Source organism: Malania oleifera, chromosome 5 (genome assembly GCF_029873635.1).
Source record: "Malania oleifera isolate guangnan ecotype guangnan chromosome 5, ASM2987363v1, whole genome shotgun sequence".
Lineage (NCBI taxonomy): Eukaryota > Viridiplantae > Streptophyta > Magnoliopsida > Santalales > Ximeniaceae > Malania > Malania oleifera.
This window is the reverse complement of record NC_080421.1, coordinates 40,809,200-40,832,070: the sequence shown is the minus strand read 5'-3', so window position 1 is coordinate 40,832,070 and position 22,871 is coordinate 40,809,200. Positions and strand designations below refer to the sequence as shown.

Genomic DNA, 22,871 nt, shown 5'->3' with positions numbered 1-22,871 from the left:
TTCTCAAATAATATAGCAAACTTAAGCACATTCACGTAGTGTTTGATTAGATGTCTTTAGGAATTGTGATTCTAAAAAATCATGATATTTTGAACATATCAATGCTAGGATTATAAAATTTTCATGTTTGGTTTGAAAATATACTATTAATCAACTCTTGAGCATGTGCATGGTTGATTTTATTTTTGAGCATAATGAATAAACAAGTATATTTTCTCAAAAAGATACTCAAACTAAACAACAGGTGCTTATTCTTACACATTTTTCATCCCAAAAATAAAAAAATAAAATATATTTGAAAAAAATTGGAACTTTTATGATATTTTGATTCCTGTTGAACAATTGTTTTGCTGTTATTTAAACCGCAAAGGAAAACATAAAACATATATGAGGGAGTTAAATGGGTGTATTTGTACACACAATTTACAACTTTAAGAAAACAAAATAAATTATATAATCAGTTAATGAATTAGCATTCGCCTTCGCATTTTTTTTTCTTTTCCTTTTTGTCTCATTAAAAAAATTACGAAGACTGATCAAGGCAGCCTAAAAAGGCTGATTAGTAGCTTCAACATCCAGCATCCAGCAGTTAACCCCTCTGTACCTTTCTTTGCTTCCACCTAGGGCGTCTGTGATCATTTCCTTGGATTCTAGTCGAAGTTGCCACCAACAAAACCCAAACGTGGAAGGAGATGAACTATAAAAATCTCCAGCCACGAAGAAGTCAAAATGCACCTGATTCGGTGGGTTGGAGCAAATAAAGAGATTAGCCAAGTCCTAGGGTGTTTCATTTCGATTTTGTGGTACTTCCAATTGGGGAGGCAACATGTTCAAAAAGCTACCCTGAACAGGTTGATTAGCAGCTGCATCCGTTGCGGCAGCAGGATCATCTGGCGTATCTGATTCATCATCTGTAAGGTGGTGACGGAAAGAGATGAGAGGGGGAGAGTTAATACCCTTCCAGGGCTAGACAGTAGTAACCTATGTTTTCCACAGAACATAAGATCGGCGTATAAAATAATCGTACCAAATAGAGTCTTGATAGACGGCCTCCTCGGCTTAGTGTCTTTCTTCTTCAACTCAGCTGCAAATAGGACAATAATTACTAAGTCAACCAATATCATCACCAACTACGAATTTAAGTGGATATAATTCAATACAGCTACTGACAATAGTGTTAAGTGCAAAAGATGTGCGACTTGAACCAACCAGATGGTATAAAGAGAGAGAAGCTCTTCATTTATGTCATCCATCCACACTAGATGCATTAATCTTGATTAACACCATAAATCAGCATATCAATGAAGAATAATGAATAGATAAACTAACACTGTATATCAAAACAGCAACCCCAACATCCAAGAACTGCAGATTGATTTTGATAAAGGAAAAGAGATAGTGCATCACCTTTATCTGGCCTAGTTTATCAATTGCTACTTGGCTCGCTGAAAAGAGATGAAATATTTATCCACAAATTTCATGCCCTCAGTCCAACTTCTATCATAGTCGAGGGAATAAATATCAAACATTCATTAAAGACTGCTCGTATGCATTTAGCTGGTAAAGAAGAGTAGATACTTGTGCCAAACATGCCCTAAAAACTGCTCATTTATTTTCTAAATGCTTGCTGATGGAATATGCAAATAATAACCCTTTCCTCAATTAACTAGACACAATATTCATTCCCTTTCCTTCTAATAGGCACCATCCATGTAAACAACAACGGACTAGACGTCAGTTCCATGGCCTTGCCAAGCTCCAGTGCCTTGGCAAAAGCCTAAGCATGTTGCATAATAAACCCCATCTTATGGTGCCTTGTCCACGAACGACTATTTTTCTGAGAGATTCGTGTGTTCGTATCACTATGGAACATTTGAAGAAAACTGAGATGCATTCAGAAACATGTAAATATGCCCCATGGACAAGCTAAGAATGAAAATGTCCGTGGCTTTGTAAAATTCTCTAATGGTTCTAAAGTAAAGCACCGATTAAAAAAAGATCACCACTCAAACACTGAAAGAGAATCAAAACAGTTGAACAGGCTGAACAGAAAATCAGCCACCAAAATTATATCCAAGAGGTGGTTTGGTGACTGGTGTAAAATTTCCAGAACTGCAGAAGCGTATCTGATATAGCATCTTTAGTGCCTTTTCCTGTCTATCCAAATGCACCAAAACAAGAACAATGCCGTCATGTCCCACACCCATTCAGTGCTCATCGCAACTCCAAGTGCGGAAGATGGGAGAAAGTTCAAGATACGGCTATACAAAAAACCCAGTATTCCTGAACAACTGCCAGAAGAAGCTCCAAATATCCCAAGCCTTGGGACAATGAAGCAGAAGATGGTTAGACTCTCCTCTTCCTTGCACATTTAACACCTATCCACCAGAATCATCCCTCCGCTTCTTAGGCTAACCCCATGAGAACAGCATATTGTCCCTGCGAAAGCCTAGATACTCATGAAGGAACCAATAATAACAGTGGAAACATTTTGGGAAATTAATGCTCATCTTGGAACATGGCAGTGGCAGTTTTGAGATGAAGATTGATTCATTGCTCAGCCTAAGGTAAGTGACAGCACAAGCGTCAGTATAAAAGAGATCTTAAACAGTCAAAAATCTGAAAGTGCTTTTAGGTGCTATAGTTAAAATTCTGGCAAGGTGGATAAGTCGGTATGCTTGCATGAGCATCCGTGCAGCAATGCGCGTGCACATAATTTAATTTCATAGTTGTTAAATATCTATTATCTAACATAGAAAGCAAGTTGAAACAATACCGCTGGATAGAAATTTTCAACAGCATTAATTATTATTCTAGTAAAGATTTCACATATTAATGTTGGTATATTTTAATACATGAATTGTGCACAACTATTATTTTTCCATTTGATATATACACTTATCACTGTTTTTAAATTTCAAAAAATGGCAAAATTATTTTATGTATGTATGCATATACACAAAAAACATATATACATAAATATATGTGAACTAATTGTACAACTCTGCTGTCATTACATCAGTTATAAAATAGAGTACCAACAGTTAACCCCCATTCAGTTTGCAAAATAGATTTAGGTAGGAAAAGATTCAAGGTAGGAATGGAATTGAAGTAAGAATGAAATCAGGGTGGAATGTGATTACTACGTTTCGTTAGTCACAAAATTACAATTTGAGTTCGATTTTTCAGACTCTCACATTTTTGGTATATTCCTGGAAGGGGAATAGAATGGAATGAAAATTATATCAATTTTTGACAATGTCCCTACTACTGAATGATTTATTTTTGCAATCTTTCAATTGCACTTAATTTTTTTTCCTTCAAATTTTCACTAAAATTAATGGGAGTCAAACTTGTGCATTTTTCGCATAATATTTTTCCTTTTGTTTCTTTCGTAAGAAAATATAACAGGATAGGAACTATACCCATGTAAAATTGACTGTCTTTGATATGGAGCCATTATTTTGGATTGGACAGAATTGTTCAAAGTTGTTCTCCTTGAACTTCATTTGGAAATAGAAATAAAAATTTTAAAAAAAAAAGTCTAAGGAGGCTGACAGAATGTGCTGCAGCACCATATGGAATAGCTCTATATTTTTGTAGAGCTAACTTTTGCCAGCAAATGGGTATGAAGGGGTCTCTCAATTTTAGCAAGTGGCATCAAGGCCTTCACGGCGATAGCACTGTCCCCAGCAGCAGCGACACCTTTGACTTTAGTGGACATCCATGGCCCCTCCTCCACAGTGCATTATAGTCCAACCATGGCTTGCTTGTCACTCTGCTTTGAGAGAGAAAAGGGAGGGAGAGAAAGGGTGGCAGATAAAGCAGAGGGAGGGTTGGTCCGCCAAGGTGCCATGTTGCTACAACAACCAAGAGGTCTTCCCCAAGCAAAGAGACGAGTGAGATGTGTTTGATGCTAAGGTTCTATTGAATTGGGCAGTTTAATTGTTGGGTATCTTGGGAATTAAAATATTTATTTAAGGATATATGGTCTTCTAAAAAATAAAGGCTATAACAAGGTGGCGATTCCCAAGGGACTAGATGGGGAATCACAATGGTGGAATTAGTAGTCTGACCAGAACACAATTCACCCCTGATTACGCAAACCAAATGTGGGAATTGGAATCAACCTCAGGTTTGAAATCGACCTGATTCCACAAACCAAATGCTTTTCCCCCTTTTACTTTCATATATGGTATCTACATACTATATTTTATTCATTATAACAAAATATGATTTTTATAGCATGGCATTACAAGGGTCTAGTTTTCTTAAATCAAAAAATTAACAATGATGTCTAATATGCACACCAATCTCATAATAGAACTTCTAAAATTTCATAAAAAATTGAATTATTCTGTGATTAAATTGGTATTATAATAACTTAGGGCTGTCCACATGCCATGCTTTCTGAATACCAATGTGGCCTCATCTGAACAAACCTTAAAATCCACCTTAGTACGAAAACACAATCTCTCATTAGAAAGTAAATTTAAGAATAATTAACATTTCATTCTAACACATTTATGTTCGTACTTTCACATAATTAAATTGTCAAATAAGACAGCCCTTACCAACCTGTGGAAATTTGAATCTATGGTTAAATTGTTATGTGATATGTGTTGATATAATAGGTCATGTGATATGAGAGTGTGATTAGGATATTTGAAGGAAATTTGCAGAAATAACAGGCATTACATGATAGGCAGATGTTTTAAACATTTTTGCCCTCACATCATCTGATCAAAGTTTTGCCCCAGAAATTTTAGAGGCACTTTTTAGTTTCAGGAAGATAATTTTTCATCATAAAAATTTATTTCATTGAGATAAAAAGATAATGACAATATCATCATTCCCTAAGGTAAGCCCATATAAGAGTACATATAAGGGCATTTGTCTGTAAGCACACACGTGCATGTGCGTGAGCGCATGCATGCACACGTGTGTGTGTGTGTGTGTGTGTGTGTGAGAGAGAGAGAGAGAGAGAGAGAGAGAGAGAGAGATACCCATCCCAGGCACTTGATAATCATTAACAATTTCAAAGTTCTTGTATGTGTACCCTACAAAGTTGATGTCCTTAGATGAGAGCATCTGCATGAAAAAATAAATGAAAAAAAAAAAATGGTGGGGAGCAAGGGGGAGTGGAGGAGAGAAGGGCTGTGAGTCAGTTATCAACATAGGTTACATGAGTGCAAGAACTGGCACTACTCAACACAATTAAGGTTTCAGAAATCAACAATTTACATATGAAAAAGCTTTGCATATAGATGAGATTTGAGCAATCAGCATGTTCATCATTCATAACTCATTGGTAATACAAGTAAAACAACATTTAAGCTCCTAATCCCCAAAATAAAATAAGAAGGAAAAAAAACACATACGTCCAGAAAATTAACACAACTTGAAAATTACCCATGTCCATCACTATCAATAAGAAGATTTGTTTGTCTTCATATGCAACTTTTCTGTCAACCATACATCATTACTAAATTCTGAAATTTCAAGACGTCCATTTTAACAGAGAAATTTGGGGAAAATCATTGGTTTTAAACTCAAAAAAAAAGCTTCAACAAACCAATCCCATATTGTTTAAATTTTCTTGTATGAACCTAACCAGTATGTAAAATTAAATTTCTCTTCATAAGAAACTATAGTTAAAGCCAAACTTTCATTTTTATCTTCTTTATTCACTAATGTAGTGTATTCATAAATTCTTATCCTCTGATTCCCTGGAAAAGAACTCCTAAAAATAACATTTGCAAAGAGAACAGTATCAAACCAAGAAGCTCCCTACTAAGAATGTTGCACCTAACGCTAGCTGCCAAGAGGCAACATGAAGTAATAAATGCACATAAAATTGAGACCAAGATGGCATTTAAGGTTGATGATGTGTTAAGTTAAAAGCTTCACACTTGCAGCTAGCAGCCTAGCACAAATACCTTTCTCCATGGACCTGCTTTGCCTGATGCTTGAGCTTGGCTATCAGACTACAAAGACAAATATAGGGAGAAAAAATTACAATGAAAACCATGGAATGCTTCTAGGAGAAGTGGTTCAGAGGTATGAAAGAAGGAACTTCGGTACCTCTTCAAACTTTTCAAAGTTTTGAGTATCCAACTCATCATTCACCTCTGGAATAAATGCGGCATCCATTTGATATAATTTTTCCCATTCAATACCAATGAACCATGGATGGGCCTAAAATGAGAAAAGCAAACAGGTAATTCCCTCTATTTGCAACTTACTTCTGGCACAAACCAAGAATTCAGAAAAGGACACACCATACAACACCTTTATTTCATTTGCACCCTTCGATCCCAGCCTCTGGTTGACATTGCACAGTAGTTTACTAATAAGATCTTTGGCTTCGGGAGATAGCTTTGCTTCTTCAGGGAACTTTAGATGAGTTCTCCAGTTTACTATCTAATTCAACAAAGCAGAAAAAATGAAAATGTTTTAAAATTGAAGGCGTGACAAGAAACCAGACTGACATTAAGAGCATCATCATATGCCATCACATATAAATTACCGACAGAAAAATTATTACAGAGAAAACTGCGTGCTCATAAACTTTCTCAATGTGCTGCATAATTCTCAAGATAATGGCGATTACATGAGTAACCATTGAAATGGTTTCACACGCTTTTTTTTTGGCAGGACAAACAGAACCCTGGTTTAGCCTTTCTCATTGTGTGTGTATTTTCATATAATCATATCGTCATACTTAAAGCCTGAAAGCAACAACCATTTCAAACTTGTAGAACCCCGAACCAAAACAATAAATTTGAATCAACTGGAGACAGGCTCAAAAGAAAGAACCAAATAGTGACAACCCCATGCTGCAATTTATTAAGTTATTGAACAACTAATCTTGAGCAGGTTCAGCTCAAAAACAGTTTTCCAATGCAACTCATATTGAACCTAGATGACCACAAATCTGATCTATTTTCCTTATGGCATCAAATCACATTAGAAGCAACAGCACTGGAAAAAAATACTTGTACAGGAAGGTGTGTAATTCACAAGCATAAATAGCAGAAGTGAATGAACTCTATAATACTTATAAAATGGAAATTTGAAAGGTTAAAATCAACATTCATCTTCAAATTCCATATTCTACTTCCAGCTTTCTTTCCATTACATAGACCAAAGAACAAACAAATCTAGTATCCTTTAAATATTAAAGTGACACTAAAAGATCAAAAAGACATCAAAGAAGCAAGATACAGAGATCTTCATTAAAAAATACATACAATAAATTCCAACGTACTGGAGAGAGACAATAGAATAACTTTTAAAAAATAAAACTTGAAGCTTTCACATGGGAGATCAGATGCACAAATCTGGGAGGATGGACAGGGATACGTGATGGGAGATAAGCTACCTCCCATTGTGCAGCTCAAGCCAATTTAGGCCTCCAATGGAACCAAAAAATTAAAGCAAAAAGGAAAATTAAAACTGATGGTTATAAACAATGAAGAAAAGTTATGAAGTGATCAATTCTTCAAGAATCTAGCATAACAAATTCTGGAAAAAAATCTGAAAGTATTGTTCCTAAATTTTACCTTCCTACATGTTGACATAGGATCATCAGAATAAAAGGGTGGGTACCCAACAAGCATTTCATACATAATAGCACCCAATGACCACCTGTAAAATATACAGAAGAAAAATTAGCATTTGGTTATGTATTACCTTCAAGACATTATGAAATCTAAAATCATTATCAAAAGAGTGCTACTCAACTTCCCATTAAAACGCATACATTCTATTTTTGTTTTTTCACAGAATCCCCTGGGAAATTCTATATTGTATGACAAATCACAGCAAAGACGAGCAATAATATATACTTTACATATTTGCAACATAGAAAATACAAAGTTCATAACATGCATGTCATACAAGAATTTCATTGTCAATGTCTCCAACATTTTCTATATTATCTTCCGAAGTAGAGCGACAGGTGTGCGTGTGCACGCATACAATCACCCTCCATTTTATTTCTTTAGCTTCCTTTTGAAATTCTCAATGTATTGCTTCTATATGAAATGTACAGTTTACTATAAGATTTAAACAACCCTTGCTGCATTTTATAAGCTCAGATTTTCTATAAAATACATAAAATAAAAACTGTTGTTGCGTTTAAAGATAATCAGAAAATTCCATGCGAAGCATCAAACTTAAAAAACATGTTTCAAACCCTTGTAAATGTCTGGAGTGTTGGGCACATGTTCAAGAAGTGTCAGGCAGATGAATACAGCTGCTTTGGCAAAGGAAGTTTTAAAGAAGAGATGATGAAGAAAAGCTAATTTTAGGTTGCTGTGGAATAGTTTGGGCCCTATAGAAAAGGAGTTGTTGGAAAGAAAACAAAAAAGCTGATCTTATGCCCCCAAAAAAAAAAAAAAACTATGAACTTGTTGAAATGTTTGCAATGAACGAAATAGATACATCATTTTAAGAGATGTTAATAATATGCCAGTAATTTTGTATTACTTAAAAAAAAAGGGACATTCATGGACCAGAAAAAAATTTGTTAGAAAGCTAATTCTTTTTCTTTTAAAAGCTTCAAACCTGTAACTTCTAAAAGAGAGAAGGGGTCCAGATGCTGTACCAGACAAAACGGAATGATTTCATTTCCATAATATATCTGTGAAGGCTTGATATAACATTGTTGGCCTACAACCTAACAGCTTAAGCTTTTAGGTAAAGTGGTAATGTGGTATCAAAGCAATGCCAGGAGGTCATGGGTTCTAGTTTTGTTGTCTGCATTTATTGTTTATTAAGCATTATCTTATTTCCTAAAATGTGTGTTGTTCATCATTTCTCTCTCTCACATGCTGTCAGGCTGCACATGCAGGGGAGTGATACATTGCTGCCCCACAACCTAACAACTTGAGCCTTTAGGTAAAATGGCATTACAATATCTAAATGCTTGAAGTACACATGCAAAAAACACTCACCAATCACATTCTAACCCATAACCTTTCTTCAGCAGAACTTCAGGGGCTATGTAGTCAGGTGTACCAACAGTAGAATAAGCCTGCAGCATCCCAGTATTACATCACCATGTAGTTACCATAAAGTCCAGCCAAGATCTTGGAAGACACATTTAATAAATAAAAAGAAGGGGTACAAAACCCATAATTTCTATGATGGAAATGAAAATAATCCTTCCTTTTTATATTGAAGGCACAAGGCACATTGAGGCACAAAGATGCACCTTCACCTGCGCCTGCGCCTGCACATAAAGTAAAAACTGAGTGCATGCATGTGGCTGGAGAAAAAAATAATACATGTGAACTATACTCTTAAGTAGGGCACAATCACTTAATGCAAAATGATCAATAGTACATTCATCCAAAATTACCTTCTCGATTTAGTAGTTAACTACTTCTAGGCTTGATATAAAATTTATTTGGTCAATGTGGCCCAGTTTCAGGATTTTGAAGTGCCTCGGAAAGCTTCAGATTTAATTGGATTAAGTCGGAAGTTCTGAAATTTGTCTAAAGGGATGTTTGTTTACACCGAAGTACTTATTGCCTTTTAATGAGCCCTCTCCTAATTTTGAACCAACCTAGCAAATTAGAGGTGTTAAACTGCACATCTTAATATCCTCTTAATGCCTTTAAATCGCTGAGATATCATATCCACACTTAATGCCCTTCTTATTCATTCAGAGATCAGTTCATGAATGCAGAACCTGGTTCAATTGACACTCGACTTTACCAAATGACCCTGTATCTCAGAACCTGAAACATTTAATAAATTTTTGACTGAGGCCATAAGATGCATTTGTTTTAAGAATAATCATTTTTAGACTAAATGAAATTTTGAGATGCCCTCTAAACTTGAAACCAGCTGGCCTAAATCATCATGACATTTTTAATTTCATTTCAGAAAAGGACGATTGACTTGTTCTACTTGAGAATTCTTTTAAAGTATTGTCCTTGAACTCAAATGTTATTTCAGCCATGAGCTTAGAAGCACAAAAGGTACACATGCCTGACCCAAAGATGCACGCTTAGGCAACCAGGCATGTGCCTGATGCTGGTTGCCTTGCTTAAGCACCCTCACACCTGCGTGTGCCTGAGGAATGCTTTAACAACTAAGTCCATGATAAGAAATTCTTCAGAGTTCCAAACACACTTATCATTGTACAACTTTTTTCCTTTTTTTTTTTGGATAGCATAATGCTGCATAATTAAAAAATCGTAAAGTCTGATTGCTAATCATAGGATCATAGGGTACTTACAAGCATCCTCCTGTTCTTCTGCCAATGGAGTAGTTGCTCCTGTTGTGTGCGCTTTGGGGCTGCAGGACGATCATCACTCTGTTTACCCTCATTATTAAGGTTGTTTCCCACTGAAAAATCCTTTTCTTGAAGAGTACTGCAGTCCAAAGGCTTACATAATCCAAAATCTGAGAGTCTCAGGTGACCATATCTATCTAGTAGTAAATTGTCCGGCTTAATATCTCTGAAACATGGAACAGCAACATCCAGCACCAAAAAGAACTAATATATCATATATCTCTGTGAGATGAACTTATAGAAGTACATAGAATTCATACATGCGACGAACAAGTTTTCCACGAACCTATGAATGTAATTGTGTTTATGGATAGATTCAATAGCTAGAACTGTTTCTGCAACATAAAATCTGGCTTCATCTTCAGACAAGGTATCCTTTCTCATAAGCAAAGTCATCATATCTCCACCAGGTAAATATTCCATAATAAGGTAAAGGAACTCATCATCTTGGAAAGAACAATAAAGCTTGACAATGCAATTGCTGTCAACCTCTGCAAGTAGATTCCTTTCAGCTTTCACATGCTCAACCTAGAAGGCAGGCTAAATCTGAGAACAGTGAATATAGTGTAAAAACACCTCAAAACTATCATCTGGTAGGGCAAATATTGCATACCTGGCCTCTACGAAGCATCTCTGATTTCTTAAGCTTTTTCATTGCATATACATGACCTGTTATTTTTTCCCTACAAACTCTTACCTGCAGCCCAAAGGAAATATGTAGTAATTGATAATGGAATAGATAATGCATGGAAAAATGAAGAAACAGAGAACTGGAAACTGAATACACTTGCAAGCATCAACTTACCTACTCAGAGACAGGACATTCAACCAGATGTGGACATTGGCGGGCAACCCAGGTACAATACGCAATTGTGCCAGTCACTACCAATACACACACACACACACACACACATATATATATATATAACCATTTTCCTTCCTAATACTTATTAAATATGTGTTGACAAATCCATCTTCAACACGAAATTCAGAAAAACACATGCCTAACCCAAATATCTCCGGCCTTAAAATATTGGGGCAAAACTGCAACATGTCCCAAGTCCCTGCAGGCCTTTGTTATACGCCCATGTGTGCCCAATGGACGAAACAAGACAAACAGCCACCCCTAGTTGAACATTGGCAGTGTTTTTCTAATAATGAACCAGTGATAGCTGAAGGACGTTAAACACCAAAAGCTGGTATCAAATATAAATAAAAGACTGCACTCAATACTTGAGCATTAAAAAAGGGCCAAAAAAGACAGTGAAGCAAATAACCCTTCACACAATTTTTTCCCTAACCAGTGACCTTTCAGTGCTGTCATAACCTACCACAAATAACTTTTTTATATTGTTTCTTGCAATTCCTCTATCACCCATAATGCAAGCATAGAAATAAGAAAAACTCATAAAGAAAAACATTATAACCTTTTGATAACCAAGGAGATAAATCAGTTTTTTCCAACACAAAACAAATATAAGCTGCCATCCCAATAAAAGCTTAGAAAACCCATCAAGAGGGAGAAAAAGCATTCACGTATCATCTTTTTTTCATCCCCTCTCCTTTTTGGTTCCCCGACCTCGCCAATCCCTCATCCAACATCAACTCCACCCCCCACCCCAAAATAAATAAATAAATAAATAGGAAAATAAAAGGGGCCATATCATCCCAGGTTTTGGGATATTCTTGTCTGTTATCATAAAGTAAATTAAGCATTGTAACCATAACAGCTACTTCAAAAATTGGACAAGCAGCTGAAACACCTACAGCATGATAAATGACAAAATCCAAAAGCTTGGTGAGAAAATCCAAATTGAGAAGAAGTTCCATCAAAATAGTCACAATGACCACAGAAAAAACATTACACAGCTTCTCTCTCCCCGTATCTCAGTACAAACCTCGAAAGCCAGCATGTTAAACAAGGATGTACAACTACATAAAATATTAGAAATGATGAAAGGGGATTTCATCCTCACACAAGCAGAAACATTGGTCGCTTCTATGAGCACTTCAGCATCAAGCAGAAACATTGGTCGCTTATAGACTACTTCCCCAAGCCAATTACTCTATACTAGAACCAGTTTTTGGCCTAAACCTAAAACAATGACAGTGTTCTAAAAATACCTAATCCAAATGCATTTCAAAATAAACCCCCAGACTGAAATGTTCCTAGGCCCTACAGTACCATCATCTTTAAATTCAAACACAAAATCAATGAAAGACACCTAGCGACATCCTCTTAAACACCTTTTTGGCAATCTATTTTTCTGAATTAACAAAGTCATTCCCTGGCTTTCCAAACCGCATAAACCAAACCAGCAATCAATTAGAGACAACTAGCAGCATCCTCTTAAACATTTCCTTGCCATTCTCTATTTTTTCTGAATTAAAAGAAGTGATTCCATGGCTTCCCTAACCCCAAATCACGATGTATATTATTTCAACATCCAATCATTAATCATTTAATCCTAATGAACAGTAGAAATTGGGGACAGTTGTAGGAAGTCCCTCCTCCCCCCCACCCCCCCAAACAAAAGATTGCAAAAGAAATTCCACTAAAGACTAAAAAAAGTACAAGAGATGGAGGATAAGGCGTCCTCCACAGAAACAAAAATTACGAAAAGTGCTGCCTTCCTGTCCCTTTGAAGATTGGACAGCAACCACAACCTCTCCCCAGCCCCCAACCACCGCCCAACAAAAGAAAAAGAAAGGAAAAAAAACAAAAAAAAAAAAACTAACTAACTAACTTCCAAGAAATGAGCCCAAAAAGAAGCGAAAGAAAAAGAGCTTCCTCCCAAAGCAAAATTGAAGAAGTCTTCTGATCCTTGATAATTTCCACATTCCTCTCTAGCCATAGAGTCCACAAAATGGCATACACTGCACAAATCCATAAAGTCCTCCCACTTCTGCCTTCCCAAAACCCCAAAATCATAAACTTTTTATAGGGCCACCCATTCCTAGCCAGAAAAAAGAAAACAAATTATTCCAAAGATAACTCACCACCAGGCAATGAACAAAATGATGAACATTTGAATCGTTTAGCTCACGGCACAGCACACAAACATCAAAGCTGGGGGTCTTAAGAATCTCCTCACAGTTACCTAGGTTGCTCCCCCTTCCCCCACAAACAGCGATCCCGATCACATGTACCAATTCAAGGGTCAATGGCAATCCAGTTTGATGGTGATGGGTGACCTCCAAATCCCCAAAAATGACAACCTTGATTTGTAAAAGAAGAATTCTGCAAAGCATGCAATTGTGAGAAAAGAGGGCTGCAAGACTTGCAGTGGTGGTAAGAGAATAGGGCTTCAAAGCCTGGGATGGGGACAGAAAAGGGCTACCTGCTGTTGCATGAGACTGCAGCAAGGATTTCCTGTGAGACTCCACGATGATACTCTGTGAAGATTTCCTGCTGTGCAATGGTTACCCTCTTTTTTTTAATAGAAAGAATCAGCGACTAAGCCCCCTCCCTTATTAAAAAATTAACATATTAATTCACATTAAAAAATAAATTTATCTATTAATTAATGTTGTTTATTTATAATTTATATAATTAATTGAGTAAGAATAATGGGGTTGTTTTTCTATAGTCTATATTCCATCCTAAGTACATAATTCAAAACATACCATGATCCAACATAGTGTACCAACTAATCAACCAAAACAAGTGGTTTAGATGTACCACGACCCAAAATGGCATATCAACTAAACCTCCCCCCCCCCCCCCCCCAAAAAAAGAACAGTGGACCTCTTTAAGTAGCATACCCCATTCCCCTACTATACCACTACCTGAAATGCACCGCATTCAGTGTAACCATGTTAACTCCTTATTTTTAGCAAGTCATTTTTATTTTAATCTTGTTGAGAACTAAAGTCTAAATGGAAGCCCAACTCCTAAATGGAATTTTTTATTGCCAAACAACTTAATTTAAATGGGAAGGGCAAGGAATTGAAGATTTTATAAGAGTAAAGAAAGATTTTGAAGAGAAAGACTCCAACGAATCCCCAACCCAAAGCATGTTGTCACGGGACAAGCCACAAGGAATCATCCTTGCATTAAATGTTACGGAGTCGCTCATGCGGTGACAAGACTACACCAAGTCCTTTCCAGCCTTACTCATCCTCATCCATGGAAACACTCCAATGTCCAATCAATGATCAAGTCTCACAACACAACAACTCTTTTACCAACTGAGATTGTTGTTGAGGGACCTTGCGATAATGGAGTTGTACTCACATTCCACCAGCATTGAGGATAACTCTCATCTCCTACAGCACAATCCTTATGTAAGAACACCTCTCACTTACCATCCACTAGTTGGAGTTGAGGGAAGTGATACCATACAATACTTGAGTCTGAAATATTAAAGATCAACCTCCTTCGATAGTCCAATTGAGTATCAGACAACCCCACCCAAAAGTATACCGAAGGGCCAACATTAGTGTAAGTCTCACCCTTCGAGTCAAAAGTGATGTCATTCTCCATTGAGCCATCCATGGGCTCCTAATCCCACACAACAGCCCAAGACACCCTCGAGGATGTCAAGAGCCCATGCCTTAGCTCTCCACAAGGCAATCACTTAGGACCCAATAGAGTACTGGGGGAGGTAGGCCACTGACATTGTGTACCCCCAAAAGGTAATCTCTCCATCACATTTTTGTTCACGTATAAGTAACCAATCATGGGACTAATCATCATACATCATAGCCCAAGAACACTACCATGGCAACTATTAGAATCCACCACAACATCACAGTGACATTTAGAATAATCAAATCAATGTTACCCGAATTTCCTTCCATAAACCATCCAACATTAACTCCGTAACCATCCAAGGTTGTCCAACAAGCTATTTGACATGTGTCATGGTTACAAGAATGCGGGACCATGACACCTAGCATTTCCCTTGTAGCAAGAACAAAACAATCCAACACATCCAAGAATGAAGTAAGCCATCAACTTCTTTTTCATTGGGTGTCCAAAGAAATGAAAGTCTTATGAACGAGAGCACCTCTTTGAAAAGAAAAAAGTTGAAATTGGTGCACTATGAACAACAGATAGTCTGAATAGTCAATGCACCAATAGCTCCAGCAAAGTCTCTCGCACCCAAATACACTTTGAAGAAACAAATTATGTTACCATTAACCATTTTAAACAAGTAAGATGGAAAAAAAAAAAAAAAAAGAAGCTATGTGGGAAACAAACTTCCTGCCCCTCACATGGGAAATGTTACCACTTCCTTTAGTCTCCCACCTATTTCGATGAATTACTTACTTTTACTAACATGATGCTGTAAGGAATTAGTCTCTAAGTGGAATCTCCATAACCACTTTTCACCCCCCCCCCCCCACCCCAAACTTCAAATTTGGGTCTCCTAAACTACATCCCAACTAATTATGGTAATTCTTATCCTCCCCAAAAACCAAATCACATGAATCTCTCATAATTTTCCCCAAGGTCCCAACCACCCTTTCAGGAATTCTAAAAATAGATTTAAAAAACAGAAAAAAACATTGACCACCCCTGAGGTTTCACAAATGACAGGACCTCCCCTGAGATTTGCTAAAATAACACCAACCTCCTCCCAAAAAACTTGTCTTTTTGCAAAATATAAGGGGAAGTTTGTTTCTTTTTGGCAAACCTCAAGGGAGGTCTTTAGAATTCTTGAAACCTCAGGTGAGGTCCCTGAAATTTTTAAAACCTCGGTGTCTTTTTGCCAAACCTCAAGGGAGGTCAATGTCTTTTGCCCTCAAAAAAATAAATGGGAATCTTAAAAGAGAAGTGCTAATAAGAGTGATACTACCCCCAAGCACACAAACTCCCAAAAATGCATCTAGCAACAGCTTATTCCCCCTAAAAGAAGACCTAGATACAATAAAGACCAAGCCAAAGGGACCAACTAGAGACTTGAAACCCTCAAAATCATTACCACTCAAATTAACACCTACCACCCTACTCTTGGACAAACTTATCTCTATTCCTAGAATCTTCTAAAAAATTCTTAACCAAATAAAGACCTTGCAAAATTTCTCGACATTATTAATACCATTTGCAAACTAAAGATAAACAACCTCCACCTCCTCCCTCCCATCAAAAGGCCCCGAATCACACCAAAATTCTGAGCATGTGAAGTCACCCTACTCAAAACATCACAACCACCAAAGTAAAATATGAGACAAACCACCAAAGTGAAAAAACTAAGACAATGGATCCTCCTATCTTAACCCCTAAGAAATCCTAAACCATTCACTCGGCCAACCATTAACAATCATTGACATATAAGTAGAGATCAAAGGCACACTCTTATCCAATTTCTCTAGTGTCACACAACCCTTATTTTGCATCACCTTATCAAGACGGCCTCAATTTACCATATCATAGGCCTTTTCAAAGTCCAATTTAAAAACCAACCCTCCTTAGTTTCCTTCTACATCCTCAAACACCTCATTTTCCACCATAACTGCACCTAAGATTTTTCTATCTTCAACAAAAGCATGTTGGGCCATCATCACCACATCCCACGAGACTTCCCAAAGCCTTCTCAACAAGACCTTAGTTAAAACCTTGTGTCACAAGTGACTAGACTAAACCTTCACCCACCTAGACATTTTCATCTTAGGAATAAGGACTATAAAAGTTGAGTTAACACTCTTTCCAAACTCTCCAAAAACCTCATGATATCATCATCTTGAGACACTTCTCAATGATCTTGAAACCATCTTATATCAATATCCATATCAAACACAATCCTCTTAACTCCCTCCGTGTCAAAAGGTCTCTCCAACCAATTAGCAACATCTCCCAGATGGTACTCCAATCGAAACCCTCAACCATCAACATATTCTTGCACGCATCAGTATATAACATCTCATAAAAATGCTTAATCTCGGCCCCACTCAATTTGTGATCCCTCACTACTCTCCCCAAGGCTAACTTGGGCTCCTTAGTCCCTACTTCCTCCTCATGTTAGCCATGTAATGAAGCGAAATAGAATTACAATTCCCTTCCTTTACCCACTGGACCCTCAATATTTACACCAACTCTTCTCAAAAATAGGTTAACTAGAACCTCTTGCACAACATTCCTAAAAATATCCTCCCAATCTTTAGTAAACAGAAACATATCAATGCGAGATGAGGCAAGTGTGGCTATCTATCCCCTGAATCCACCCAAGTGAAACAACCAAGGGCACATTTTTTTAAGACTTTTTTTTTTTTTTTACTAGCCTTTCAATTGGTTATAGATTAAAAGGGGGGGCTAATTTAAGGTATTCTAGATGAAGAAAACAGAGAACAAAAGATTTTCCCTCAAATATAATAATAATCTCAATAAAAAACAAACAAATGAAAAAATACAACAAAACAATTGGGGTGCAAGTACAATGACTATGTCTTCGTCTCCAATCCGCAGATTCCAAAGGTTGGGAGTTAATCCATCCCAGGTCATGTTTGAAATGAAAATTGGCAACCAATTATCTGCACCAAATTGCAATATTCCAAATGGTAATAAATTCTATTAAATCTATTGTTGGCTCTTAATTATTACTTTGGCACGCACATAGGTCCCAAAAAGTATAGGCTCACGCTAGTTGTGCTAGTACTAGTGCAGGTGCAAGTGCTTTGATTTTTCACCATCAAAGTCAGGTGTACAACCCAATGCTGGGAGGGGTAAAGGTAAAAATGAGAAAATGAATCACTTAACATTGCAAGATGGGTATGAATTAGAAGGCTAGCAGTTTTCCCTCAAAGAGACATAATGATGACATGAAATATTGGAAGGCCCAAAACAAACCGATTTAGGCTGGGATTGGCAAGCGCTGCATCTTGCAGGGTTTCAGATGGTAAGAACTTCTCTATGTTCTTAGAATAAATCGTGATTAACCAAGAGCTGCATCTTGCAGCTCTAAGGTCAATCAATAATTCATAATTCTCGCAATTAACCATTATTCCCCACCCACACTTCAAAGTTTAGTTTCATCAACTCAAGCAATGTGTACACATGGTAATCATTTTCTAGAGAAGGCTAACTATTTCCATTCGTTTTATCCTCTCCATAAGAAATTCCTATAGGCTACAGGGGTCACATTCCCCTTTTCATTCCCATTTTTGCTAAATAAAAAAAAATCTACACAATACTCTACTGTTTAGCCCCCGTTTGGGAGCACTTAATGGTACTTTTCAAAAAAAAAAAATACTTTCTACTTTCTTGAAAAAGTATTTTTTATAAGTACTTGTGTCAATAAGTGGTGTTTGGCAAGCAATATATAAAGTAATTATTTTTATAAGTACTTTTGGAAACTACTATTTTTTTAGGGAAAAAAAGTACTTTTGGAGAAGTATTTGGGGATTACATCTGTGCTGGAAAAGCCGTTGAACAGTGACTACTTATGAGAGGCCACTGTTCCTATGCAGAGGGAAAACGCTCTTTAGATGTTGTCCTCTCTCACGCTCGCCTCCTGCCTCTCTCTCCTTTCTCTCTCGCTCGCTCTACCTCTCCTTCTTCCTCTTTGTTCGGCCACCCTAGGTGATCTCATAAATCTGGTCCTCCTTGCAAGCTCCTCACTTTCCGGAGCCGGAATTTGCCCCTGGGCAAGCTGCAACCTTCCAGCAAAGTCCAGCCAAGCTATGAATGCAGCTCCATCTCTCTCACACATTCAATGAAGTGCAGAGCTCCAGCCAGCTGCTCCTCCATGAGGCCATTGGCAAGACCACATACACCAGCGATCTGTTCCTACAAGCTGCTTCCCTTCGATTGACAAGATCACAACCACATCGACACCAGTCCGGTGAGCACCAATCTCCTCTTCAAGTCCCATTCTGCATGTCCATGAGTTTTTCCTCCCCTCCGTCAAAATTGGTAATTGCAGAGAAAGAAGAATATTTCAGGAGAAAGAAGAAGAAGAAAAAGAAGAAGAAGAAGAAGAAGAAGAGAGGAGGAGGAGATGGTGGCCACTATTTGGCCATCAGAATTGGGCCATTGCAAAGAAAAGGGAATGTTCCAGGATGAAGAAGAAGAGGAGGTGGAGGAGAGGCTTAACAGTAAATCTCCTTTTAATTATATGATACATTTTTAATTAAAAATTTGGTTAATTATTTTTAATTACTCTAAAAAGTTGAATTTAATTAAATATCAACATATAGTTAATGTCAATATTCCAATGTATTATTTGATATTGTAATTAAAATTTTATTTAATTTGGTAATTAGACAATGTTTAAAATTTTTAATGAAATTTTTAAGTAAAAATTCAAATTAAAATTTTAATTAAGTTGTTAATTAAAAATAATAAAATGTTAACTAACATAAATAGCCATCAAATTTTTAATTAGATAATAAGTACATTTTAAATTAAACATATTAATTACAAACTAATAAAACAGTACTTATTAAAAGTGGTATCCAGACACTACTTATTTTATTAAGTACTTAGAATCAATACTTATTTTTAGATGCAACCAATAGGTACTTATCGCTTCAAACACTATTTCTAAAAAGTACTTATTATCAATATTTTTCTAGATAAGTACTTTTTTTTTCAAAAAGGTACTTTTTCATAAGTGGTTCCACACGAAACATAATCTAATTAGAGGGGTTAACTATATCAGATGCTTTCCCATCCAAATACAGTTAACTATATGTTAGATGGGTTTTCTTTGATCAATTGTAAGAGTCATTCTGCTATATTTAAAATTATTTTAAAATAATATTCAATAGAGACTTTCAAAATGAGGAATATATCTTCACAAATAAAATTATTCAAAACCACCATAATGCTATGGATTTTTTTCCTCGTATTGCTAGATAATTCAATAAACATAATAAAATTCTCCATATAAATTTGGACACCTGTTGGCATATTATTATGTAGAATATAAATAACTTATGAACAAGCGAGCAGAAAACAATATTTGTCATCAAGAACTATTAAACAGATAAAAAGAAAATAAAATAAATGGTGGCAAACCCTCATAAAGAGTAATAGTCAGGTTCAGTTACTCAAAACAACATATGTCCATCATCGATGTTAGCAGGCTGGAAGCATACGAAAGAAAGTCGAAATAAAAATGATAGATGATAGATACAAGATGAGTGCAGACTGCAGAGAAAAGACCAAGTGCTACAGATACCATTCAAATTTTATAAGCACATACTAGAACGTGAGATAACAATTAAAACTGGAAATAAAGTACCATAGTGAAAGGTGTATACCTCCCCAAATGCACCCTTTCCAATCATTGTTAGTAACTCAAAATCATCTGCTCCCATTTTATGCCTTTGAAGGCGCATGTATTCAGTTTCCTTCTTCTCCAAGTATTTCAGCAGGTTGCTTTGATCTTCCTCAGAGACATCAGCATCAGCCAACTTCTTTTCCAGAATATTTCTTCTGTTTATTGGAATAGGGTACACTATTAGATAATTATTGCCACACAAGGACAACAAAATCAAATATGTGTTTCTGCAATGAAATTAAGTATAAAGAACGATCTTTGATCACATAATAACAATGGTCCTGCCAAGATTTGCAGGGTGATCTCTGGATTTCTTAAAAGAGCAATATACTTATCAGCAGACTAGTACTCTGCAAACCAACCCATTTCCTACTTTATGATCAATATTGGCCTTTATCTATAAATCTTCTGTTCAACCAAATAATCCCCAACAATGTTCTTCGAACCAATTTTCAGAGATCTAGTTACTGAGCCAACAAATTTCAAACAGCTAGCTCAATTGCCTGGCCTACATTGTTGAAAAAACATAAAGTGAAAATCGCAAAAAGAGTTAAATACCAAGGGTCGTTAAAGCAGGTACTATAGAGGTGCAAACAGCATGTGTAGTGAGACTTGATTTAAGTCTCATATTTACTTAATAACGTCTTCAGAAGTAAAAGCAGTATTAATCTTCAATTAAAAGGAAGAAACAATGTGACCCAAACATATGTTTTCGTTTATCACAAAATTAAGGGAGAGAAAATAGAGAATTACAATTTAAGAGAGGACTAGAGATCCTCAAAGCAGGAAAAACAAACAAAACAAGCGAAAGCCCAATAAATAAAAGAAGGAAATAAAAATAGAAGAAAAAGTAATAACCCTAACAAAACAATGTGACTCAAATATATGTTATGTGTCGCAAAAGACTGTTCCCCACATGGATAATTTAAAGCATGAGAGGCTGCCGGCCAACATATGACAGCTTGTAGATACTATCATAAAAACTCAAGGCAGGCAAAAGATATCAATATCTTATACAACGGTAGAACATGAGTAAAGCAACATAAAGGCAGAACACAAGATAATTGGTTTTTGGAAAAGAAATTTTACATATATATATATATATATATATATATATATATATATCAATAATTTGAAATGACAAAGGAATGTGAGATTTTTTATATTATAATGATGACAAAGAGAGAGTAATTATTTTTCATAAAAAGAAAACGTGCCACACCGTTCCTTCCTCTCTTGCAGGTTCTTCATCTGCTCCTTGTAATGGTTCTCAATATACTGCTTTGCCGCTGCAACCTTTTGCTTTGTAACATTTGAAAGAGCTTCATCACCTGATTGCGGGCTTGAACCTTCTTTTCCCATTGATGTGGAATCTTTCTTTTTAGTTGAAGGTCTCAACTTCTCTCGCGGTTGAAACTTCTGCAGCCAACTCCTAGCCGAATCCATTTCTTTGTCCAGGCGTCAGCAAGTTCGTCAACAACTAAAAATTCATTCTTCTATATACAAGATATATACATATAATGCCCTCCACCCAATTGATCCAAACTAACCAAAATTGCTCCGCCTCACAAGCAAATAAGTTCAATTGCACCCGTTCTGCACCATCAGAAACGTAAATTACAACAATTTCGAGAAGCAATAAATCACAATTCAGCAGAATTAGACCACTCACAATTATTAACCATCTTATTTCCTAAAAATATAACAACCCAACTTTCTTCCTTCCTCTCTAATCTTTATATTCCCATGCCACCGCCCCCCCCCCCCCCCCCCCCAAAAAAAGAAAAAAAAAAACTACTTAAAATAACAATCAAATTCGCAATTCTCAAACTTCACCCCCCAAAAAAATTAATAATAAATAAAACAACTTCCAACAATCATCAAATTTTAAAAGTTAAAATAAAAATATCCTGCTTTACAATTCAAGAACGTGTGTAAATCAAAATTCGACAAACACAAACACGAAAAAAAACCGTATGAAACCCTAGAAGACACAAAGGTGGAAGAATTGAGTGGAGGGGGGAAATCAAAATCAAAAAGCGAAACGCGTAGATTTCCGATTAAACCTGAAAAAGACAAGAAGAACGGTCGAATTACCGCGAGAAGATTGTCTGCGAGACAAACGACAGGAGAGAAATGATTTGTGGGAGCCCTAGAAAAATGGGGAGAGGGGACACAAGTTTATTCCGGCATTGTCGCTGTTTGGCTGTATAGAAAATATAAATAGAAACTACGGACACCTCCTCCTCCTCGTCCGCTTGCCCCTCTGCTTTCGTATTTGGGTCGTCCATCTTCCTTTCTCCACTTCTCAACTTCTTCTACCACTTTCTTGC

General features: G+C 36.5%; 1 protein-coding gene across 2 annotated transcripts; it reads right to left on the bottom strand.

Annotated features, from left to right (window-relative positions):
- Positions 1 to 294: 294 nt before the first annotated feature.
- On the bottom strand, positions 295 to 22,871 carry LOC131155684 (uncharacterized). 2 transcript variants are annotated; one of them, XM_058108989.1, is made up of 14 exons: positions 22,636 to 22,871; positions 21,761 to 22,134; positions 20,519 to 20,693; positions 10,923 to 11,006; positions 10,596 to 10,837; positions 10,253 to 10,475; positions 8,961 to 9,040; positions 7,566 to 7,650; positions 6,292 to 6,423; positions 6,085 to 6,198; positions 5,940 to 5,987; positions 5,007 to 5,091; positions 1,028 to 1,084; positions 295 to 911 (listed from the first exon to the last, which is right to left on the bottom strand). In XM_058108989.1, exons 2-14 carry the CDS (start codon positions 21,982 to 21,984, stop codon positions 778 to 780), a joined length of 1,683 nt encoding a protein of 560 aa, XP_057964972.1. In that variant the 5' UTR covers positions 21,985 to 22,134; positions 22,636 to 22,871; the 3' UTR covers positions 295 to 777. The 2 variants fall into 2 exon arrangements, with proteins under 2 accessions (XP_057964972.1, XP_057964973.1); XM_058108990.1 differs by lacking the exon at positions 22,636 to 22,871 and adding an exon at positions 22,211 to 22,539.

Coding starts and splice junctions, on each gene's coding strand:
- LOC131155684 (XM_058108989.1), bottom strand. CDS start 21,984: ATGGATTCGGCTAGGAGTTGGCTGCAGAAGTTTCAACCGCGAGAGAAG. Junction 9,041..10,252: donor AGAAGAACAGGAGGATGCTT/GTAAGTACCCTA, acceptor GGGATGCTGCAG/GCTTATTCTACTGTTGGTAC. Junction 5,092..5,939: donor AAGCAGGTCCATGGAGAAAG/GTATTTGTGCTA, acceptor TTTTTCATGCAG/ATGCTCTCATCTAAGGACAT.